Source organism: Salpingoeca rosetta (genome assembly GCF_000188695.1).
Source record: "Salpingoeca rosetta unplaced genomic scaffold supercont1.10, whole genome shotgun sequence".
Classification (NCBI taxonomy): Eukaryota; class Choanoflagellata; order Craspedida; family Salpingoecidae; genus Salpingoeca; species Salpingoeca rosetta.
The window spans coordinates 953,975-962,024 of NW_004754924.1; the positions used below are offsets into that span (position 1 = coordinate 953,975).

The window sequence follows — 8,050 nt, forward strand, 5'->3', positions numbered from 1 at the left end:
TGTGTGTGTGTGTGTGTGCATGCCCGTCATGCTTGGCAAATGCCATGCCTGCGTGCCATGCAGTGTTGTGAAGTGTTGTCTGTTGTGTATGCTTGCCTGCAAGCATTCATGCCATGCCTAGCGTTGCTCTGCGCGCATGTATGCATGCTGTTCGTTGTTTAGATTGTTTGTGTTCGTGCACACTCTGCCCATGTCGCCTTGGCAGCTCTGTTGACTGTGTGCACTTGTCTAGTGTTTGTTTGAGCGTGCTGCCCGAGTTGATTTGGCAGCAGCTTGTTGTGCTTGTTCATTCTCCTTGTGTTCTTGTTTGTTGCGTTTGCCTACAGTAAACACACACACCACCTGTCGTGTTTCTACAGCAGCTTCTTGGCCCATGCACGGCCAGCTTGCTTGAGGCCGTAGAGCGGCTTGAGCAGCCGGCACACCTTGCCCGCGTAGCGTTGAGCGCCGTCGCCGATGTCGGTGAAGTGCGGCGGCAGCTCCATGTACAGCTCCTCCTTGAGATCAGCCTGCAGGTAAGCCGACTTGAAGTCGAGCTGGTGCAGCTGGTGCCGTCGTTGCAGGGAGACGGCGAGCACAGTGAGGATGGTCTTGGCTGCTGGTGTTGGGGCGTAGGTCTGGTCGAAGTCGATGCCCGGTCGTTGGCTGAAGCCCTTGGCAACCCAGCGTGCCTTGAAGCGCGTCGGCGCTCTCTTGCCAAGACAATCTCCCACACAACACACAGCACACACAACACACAGCACACACAGCACACACAGCACACACACACACAAGTCTCCAACAACAGCACCACCACCATGAACTTGCAACAACAACTCTCAACAAACACTGCCACGTCACCACTTTGCGTTGTCGACAATTCTTGTCTTGTGCTCTGTTTCTTTCTGTTGGAGTGTTTTTTTCATCCTACATCCTTGTTTGCTTCACAACTCAAGTAAACACACGCAACTCTCTCTTGCCAAGACAATCTCCCGCACAACACACAGCACACACAGCACACACACACACACACATACACACACACACACACACAAGTCTCCAACAACAGCACCACCAGCATGAGTATTCAACAGCAGTTGGCAGGGGGCAAATAGGGAGTTCCAGTCGCGATGGCGGATCTCGGTGCACTGCTGTGAGTCCTTTCTCGACCTGAACCGAAACCATGCGGGCCTGTGGGTCTGTTTTGCTCTCTTGCCTTCTTTGCCTTGGAGCGCTCCGCACGAACTGCCTTGTCGAAGTCTCGCAGCGCCGCGTCCCTGACTTCACCGGGTACGTCTCCCCCCCCCCCCCCCCACCACCACCAGCTTCTTTTCTTCGGCTAAAATTATGCCAAATACATATTTCTAGGACTTTGCTGATGGAGGACAGGTTGTTGGAGGCTGCTCGCGGCGGGCGGCAGAAGCAGCCGGAGCTTCAGCGGCAATGCCGGCACCATGTTCTGTTGTGTTTACGTGGGCGTATGGATGACGATCTTAGCTTGCATGACGATGATTTGCTGATCAACGTCGTTGAGGCGGAGGGTCATGTGCAGGCGCTGCTGGGAGAGTGTCGGCAAGGGCCAGTGCATCGTGTACAAAAGGGCGCGCTGTTTGCCATCGTGCACAAGTTGAGATCAGCTGCACGTTCACCGACAAATGATGCAGCATCAGGCATCAGCCAAGTGCGCATGATGTTTGACGCCCATCACGCCCGCAACAAATATGGGGTGTTCCATTTCCTTGTGGCCTGCATGGATGTACAAGTGCTGGACAGCATCGCGCCGTGCCTCCTCCTCATTCAAGCACTTGGTGTGGACCCCGAGTGCCTGAGTACCACAAGTGCGACAGAAAGTTTTCCATCTATGGGAGGTGAGCGCGCGCATGTGCTTGACACTACATCATGCGTTGAATTGAGTGTGTGAGTGTGTGTGCTTTTGCGCGCGCGTGTGTGTGCTTTTGCGCGTGTGTATGTATCTGTTTGTGTGCGTGGTTGCGGTTGCGTGCGTGTATGCATGTGGTTGCGTGACGGTGACGGTCGCGGTTGTGCATTCGTGTGGATGGGTAAGCATGAGGCTTTGCTGCGCTGTGTTTTGGCCTTCTCTAAGCGTTTAGGCGTTTGTGTTCTGGTGTTTGGGCTGAACTTGGTTGCTTCTGCAGAGGAGAAACGCCTGCCGTTGTTTGGTGCACTTCATGCACGCAACGCGCATGGGGAGACTCCGTGTGTAATGGCTGCCAAGCAGCCTCAACGACTTCCGCTGCTGCGACGACTGTGGCAGATTGGTGGGCATCTCGCAGACAGAGACTGCGCCGCACTTTCAGCGCTTGCTCGAGGCTGTCACTGCACTGCCCTACAAGAGCTTGTTCGGTCCTATAACGTCCCCATTCCGTCGTTTGTGCTGCAGCGCGCTGTTTACACTGGAAGGTACAGCAGTTGTACGTGTTGTATGGAGATATTGATGCGTATGGTATGTGCATGCGTGTGTGTGTGTGTCTGTGCGTATACGCCTTGATGTTTCCATGTTTAGCATGCTCCGATTTGTGTGTGTGTGTGTGTGTGTGTGTGTGTGTGTGTGTGTGTGTGTGTGTGGTGGGAGGGTGTGGGGGTGTAGGATTGCGCGTGTCATATCTGTTTCTGTCATATCTGTTTCTGCCTGGTAGTCTCTCTTTCTCTCTTTTTCTCTGTGTTTTCGGTCATATCGGTGTTGCCGGCTTGTGTTCGCCTCCACCTTCATCTTGACCTGTGGGAAGCGCGCAAACGCTTCGCACGTTGTTACAGTGTGGGGCTGACTTGGAGCAATGCCGTGATAGCCTGCTTTCGGCGGTCAGACACAATTCACACACCTGTACACAGCCACACACACACACACACACACATACACTTACGCACGCACACACACACACACACACACACACACACACACACACACACACACACACACACACACACACGGACTAAATAACTGTAAAACAACAGCGACAACGACGACGAAGACGCGTGTCGACGAACCCGAGACTTGACGGTGAGGTGCAGCGGGAGGGCGTGCGACTCGTCGCCCTTTGACAGTTCGTCTGCACAGCCATCGAGTGAGTGAAGGTGAGTGAAGGTGAGTGAAGGTGAGGGCTTGTTCAGCTGTGAAATTACATGGCCCTTTGTTGCGCTTACACACACACACACACACACACACACACACACACACACACACACACACACACACACACACACACACACACACACACACACACACACACACACACACACACACACACTGGTTACAGCCATAGTTGCGCTGGCTCGACGCGGGTCTTTGGAGTGCGTACAAATGTTAGCAACATGTGGCGCCAGTCTTCGTTGTCTACAGCCTTCAGTACGTATAAAGGGCAAACCTGTGCGTACTTCACGATTGCAGAGTGCATGACATGTCAATCCGCAGCCTGCGCGTATTGTGCCTCATGTCATGTTTGGCTTCTTTGTGTGCGCGCGCACGTGTGCACTTTCAACATCTCTCTCTCTCTCTCTCTGGTTGCAGGAGGCAGAGCCAAGCTTGGACCTGAGCAGAGACATTCGAGATTGGTGCGCATAGCAGATCAACCACTGGCGCCTGCTCCTTGCTGTTACATCTGTGCCGTCCATGTTGAACGCATGTCCAGAGTGAGATTTCCATTGTTATGTGTGACGTTATTTCTGCCATCGGCTTGGCGGGACGTTTATCATTGCGCTGCTTTGTGCATGCATGCAGGGTGGCTGCGTTTGCAGACGCGGGTCCGCTTGCAGTTGCCGCTGCATGCCGCATGGTGGACGTGTGTCGTGGCCACCTCCGTGCTGGCGGCCACCGCCCCTTTGAGAGGCACCGCCTCGTTTATCCATCAAGTGCAGTGCAGGCGACGGCATGTGGCGTGTCACTGAGCGCGTTCCAACTTGCCGGCACGCTTCATTATCCTCTATCACGCCCAATCAACACGGGCATTCGCAAGGTGCTTGTCTTGTCTGCTGTGCGTGTTTTGTCTGCGTGTCTTGTGTTGTTTGTTTGTTGTACATGTGCACTTGCTTGTTTGGACATGCCAGCTGGTTTGAGGTCGTATTGTGTTGCTTACCGCCTCGTCGTTGGTGGTGTGCTTGGTGGCCTCTTTGTGTGCGTCGCCAGATGTTTGCGCTGAGTACCGGAGCATACACCGGAGCATCACACGCGCTGTCGCCTCGATCTGTGAGGGAAGTGGCGCTGCCCATCCTCCTGAGTTTGCAACGGTGCGTTTCAGGGTGGATGGCAACCGTGCTTGCTGCTTCGTCTTACTATCCATCACTTGTTCACGCTTCCTTGACCGTTGCCATGCAAACACACACACAGGCATAGACACACACCCAACACACACACACACACATTCACATACATACACACACAGACACACACACACATACACACACACACACAGGCACATACACACACAGACACACATTCACATACATACACATTCACACGCAATCACACAGACACATTCACCCACATGCACATTCACACGCAATCACCCACTCACACACCACACACACACATGACAAACCTGAAATGTGCTCATGTCTAGGCTTGCTGACAGCCGTGAATCGCTGAACCTGCACCACGTGTTCGCCATCTTGTATCAGCTTCGCGTGTGGGCGCATGAGGCGTACCACCCAGCCAGTGCTGCATAGTGCCCCATGCACGTTAAGTTATCGCGCCTGGTCTTTGTGTCGCTGGATGCTTTCGTTTCATGGAATGTGTTACGATGTGTGTAATCGCTTGTTGAACGAGCGGTTGTGATGTGACATGCAACAACATTACAGCAGCACAATTTAAGGATAACAAGTGGTTGCATTCAGGGTGAGAACACGATGAAATGCGAAATGCAGCCCCAACTGTGTGTGTGTGTGTGTGTGTGTGTGTGTGTGTGTGTGTGTGTGTGTGTGTGTGTGTGTGTGTGTGTGTGTGTGTGTGTGTGTGTGTGTGTGTGTGTGTCGCGGTGTGTTTTGCGTGTGGGGAACGCGTGGACGCATGGTTTACATGACAGCTGCGGGGTTCTGGAACTCCGAGTAATACTGTCGCACAACCCAGCGGCGGCCACAGTTGACCTGCATACGAGTGGAAACGTTACACATTGTTGAGTGTGGAGATAGGAAATCGCAGTTGCAAGTGACAGCAAAGCAGAGCTACGCTACACGGCAAAGGCAATCGCACAAGCAAAGCGCAAGCCCAGCACGGAATCAATCGAACGGACCCGACAGACACCACGCAAAAACAAAGCTCATGAAACGGTCGTGATTGCCCCAACAATACAAACACACACACCCACACATACACACACACACACACACACACATATATTCACCCACCCACCCACACCCACACCCACACCCACACCCACCCACACACACACACACACACACACACACACACACACACCACCACCACCACCTACACACACACACACACATTCACCCACACCCACACCCACCTACACCCACCCCCCCCCCCCACACACACACACACTCACGCTGCAGCAAGCGGCGATGGAGGAAACAAGCCAAAGAATGGCACCCACAGTGGTGCCAGCCACGACCATGTCCAGTTGGTACGGCATGTCGCGAATGCAGGCTTCAACGACGCGCTCGTTTTCGGTTCCAACATCACAGGCCTAAGGAACAAAGAAAGAGCCCACATTTGCATGTATGTGAGGAAGAGCAGCGCGATTCAGGCACGCAAGACGTGACCCGAGGCCCTCCAATTTCGACAACTCTTCTCCATGGCGACACATGTGTATACCGAGACGAGGTCGTGAAGAAGGAACCCGGCGCATGTGGTAGCCAGGAGAGCAACGAGCGTGGACAGAAGTGGCTCCAGCACGGGCACATTGCAGCACCTGCAGCAAACCCGAAACGCGAGCCCGGAGCTGGAGTTACTGACATGCACTCAAACAGTCGTGGTTGCTGGGGGAGAGGAGAGGGATACAAAGCCAACGAACACTGACATTCACGCACACATCACGCATACACACACATACACATACACACACACACACACACAATCATATGACATTCACACACAATCATATGACATTCACACACAAACAAACACACACACATTCACACACACACACACACACACACACACACACACACACACACACACACACACACACACACACACACACACACAAACAAACACCAGCAAAACAAAAAATGGGCATGAGCTGGTTTGCACTCACGGAATGAAGCACAGGGCAAAGCCCACGACGGAACAAGTGATCAGCCCATAGACGACCAACTTGCACTCTGTGAACGTGCAAAAGGTGAAAAGGTGTCCGTCGGTCAGGATCAGGTACCCGGTCAAGGCCACCATGCCTGGTTTGTCACAACACAGTGAAAGCCAGTCGATCAGCAACATAAAGGCACGGCCATGCGTGTTCGTGTGGATGGGAGGGGGCCCAAGCCAACAGCGACCTCAAGGGAGCACAGGTGCCTTGCAAGACTTCGGTTCCTTGTGCTGTTGAGGCGCAGAAGCCAAAACGACGACAGCAGACACGCACGCACCCCGCAATCAACCAGCATCCAGCAAAACGCTGAAACGGACAGCCACAAACACGCATACCAGGCCACAGGACAAGACACCAACCTCTCATGCGCGATCAAGCAAAGCGTTCAGACTTACACATGACGGTGGCCAGGGCATAGAGGACGATGCGGCAGCAGGGGTTGCCGGAGCGGCGCACCTCCCGGAATTCTTGTTGAGCCACAGGCATCTTGGGACTTGCTGTCCTTCTTCTTTGAGAAACGGCGAGTTGATCTCTTGGTTGGAGGCGAGGGGGGGCGATCGAAAGCGTGTGCGCTTCTTTGCTTTGGGTCGTGGAAAGTGACAGTGCCCGACACACGAAATGGTAGGGTTTTATTTTTCTCGTTTGTGGTTGGATTTGAGTCGTGTGCAGGCTGCCCGGCAGCACCACGCCGGCCTTGCACATGCATCTGCGCTGGTTTGGGGTGCAAGGGTGACGCACACGCCCCAAGCAACCGCTGTCAAGTTGCATCTTTCGTGCAAATCGTCGGCAAAATAGAGGAAATTTCAACCACCATCATCGACGATGGGCGATGAAAAATGATGTTTTTGTGCCTCTAATTTCGAGGTGTTGAGCGACGATGAAAGGATGAAGGCGAGCTGCCACCAACTCACCAAAGCGGGCACGACAAGACATGCCCAAGCCGGTAACCAAGAAGCACCTGACTCCTCAGGAGATCATGGAGATATGTGCGTGCCTGAGGGACATGAGGGGTCAGGGAACCCTGACAGAGAAAGGGAAACGCTTCTGGTTTTGCATGTGTACATGCAGTTGAAATTGGCACACTTGGAGAACCGGAGGAAGTCCAAGGGCAAGCGCTCGAAGCCGAATGGCCAGGTCGATGAACATGCTGCTCAGCAGTTGGGGTATGTTGACACTCTTTTGTTAGTGTGCAAGCTGACGTGTTTGCATGTGTCAACTGTGACATGATTCATTCGCATGGCCGACCTCACTTCACTCTTTTACCTCGGTCTGGAACAACACAGGGTTGGCCTCAGCACTGTGCGTCGGAAGTATGCAATGCTCAACAAGCTGTTGCAAGAGCACGGCATAGATGTGAGTTGAGGAGATGTACCTGCTGTGGTCAACTCATACACCAGCGTGCTGTTTGTCTTAGATCTGTTCATGTTGGCTCATATTCCATGTGCTTCGTGTCTGCAGGGCCTTAAGACACTTTCTGTTGAGAACCGCCGTGGGAAGGCGACACAGCTGCCGACACGTGTGCCCACGACAAAACGTGTGCTCAGGCAGGTTCGCGATCACGTGCGCATGCAGAGAGAAGGTGGACACCGCATCACGGCCGTACAGGTGCTTGACTTCCTACGCAAGCACAGGCATGTGGACGTACGACCTTCGTTTGCTGGCGATGGTGACGACGAACTGGACAGGGCGGCGGCTCTGCGGGCAGTGCAGCGGTTTCTTCGTCGTGCGGGCTACCTTCGCGGCAACAAGCACGTTGTTCAAGAGAACCCGAGGCACAAGCAGCTGCTGGCGAA

At 53.7% G+C, this 8,050-nt stretch overlaps 4 protein-coding genes across 4 annotated transcripts in view; 2 read left to right on the forward strand and 2 right to left on the reverse strand.

Annotated features, from left to right (window-relative positions):
• Nucleotides 1-353: 353 nt before the first annotated feature.
• Nucleotides 354-799, reverse strand: PTSG_12184 (uncharacterized protein; the record flags this gene model as incomplete). Its single annotated transcript, XM_004994542.1, has 2 exons — nt 354-706; nt 772-799. The coding sequence occupies 2 exons, from the start codon at nt 797-799 to the stop codon at nt 354-356; spliced, it is 381 nt and encodes a 126-aa protein (XP_004994599.1).
• A 547-nt stretch (nt 800-1,346) lies between these two features.
• On the forward strand, nt 1,347-4,798 carry PTSG_04503 (uncharacterized protein). The gene is made up of 9 exons (XM_004994543.1): nt 1,347-1,847; nt 2,136-2,400; nt 2,755-2,799; nt 2,953-3,041; nt 3,255-3,343; nt 3,506-3,549; nt 3,716-3,950; nt 4,121-4,221; nt 4,554-4,798. The coding sequence occupies exons 1-9, from the start codon at nt 1,358-1,360 to the stop codon at nt 4,657-4,659; spliced, it is 1,464 nt and encodes a 487-aa protein (XP_004994600.1). The 5' UTR covers nt 1,347-1,357; the 3' UTR covers nt 4,660-4,798.
• A 74-nt stretch (nt 4,799-4,872) lies between these two features.
• On the reverse strand, nt 4,873-7,079 carry PTSG_04504 (uncharacterized protein). Its single transcript, XM_004994544.1, has 5 exons — nt 6,653-7,079; nt 6,210-6,345; nt 5,768-5,864; nt 5,499-5,639; nt 4,873-5,076 (listed from the first exon to the last, which is right to left on the reverse strand). The coding sequence occupies exons 1-5, from the start codon at nt 7,023-7,025 to the stop codon at nt 5,005-5,007; spliced, it is 819 nt and encodes a 272-aa protein (XP_004994601.1). The 5' UTR covers nt 7,026-7,079; the 3' UTR covers nt 4,873-5,004.
• A 240-nt stretch (nt 7,080-7,319) lies between these two features.
• PTSG_12185 (uncharacterized protein) overlaps nt 7,320-8,050 on the forward strand; it is a gene marked incomplete at both ends in the record, with an annotated part of 1,862 nt that continues 1,131 nt past the window's right edge. Inside the window, 3 exons of the mRNA XM_004994545.1 lie at nt 7,320-7,420; nt 7,541-7,610; nt 7,716-8,012. Of these exons, the coding sequence (XP_004994602.1) occupies nt 7,320-7,420; nt 7,541-7,610; nt 7,716-8,012 (468 nt within the window). The remainder of the gene's footprint in view (nt 7,421-7,540; nt 7,611-7,715; nt 8,013-8,050) is intronic.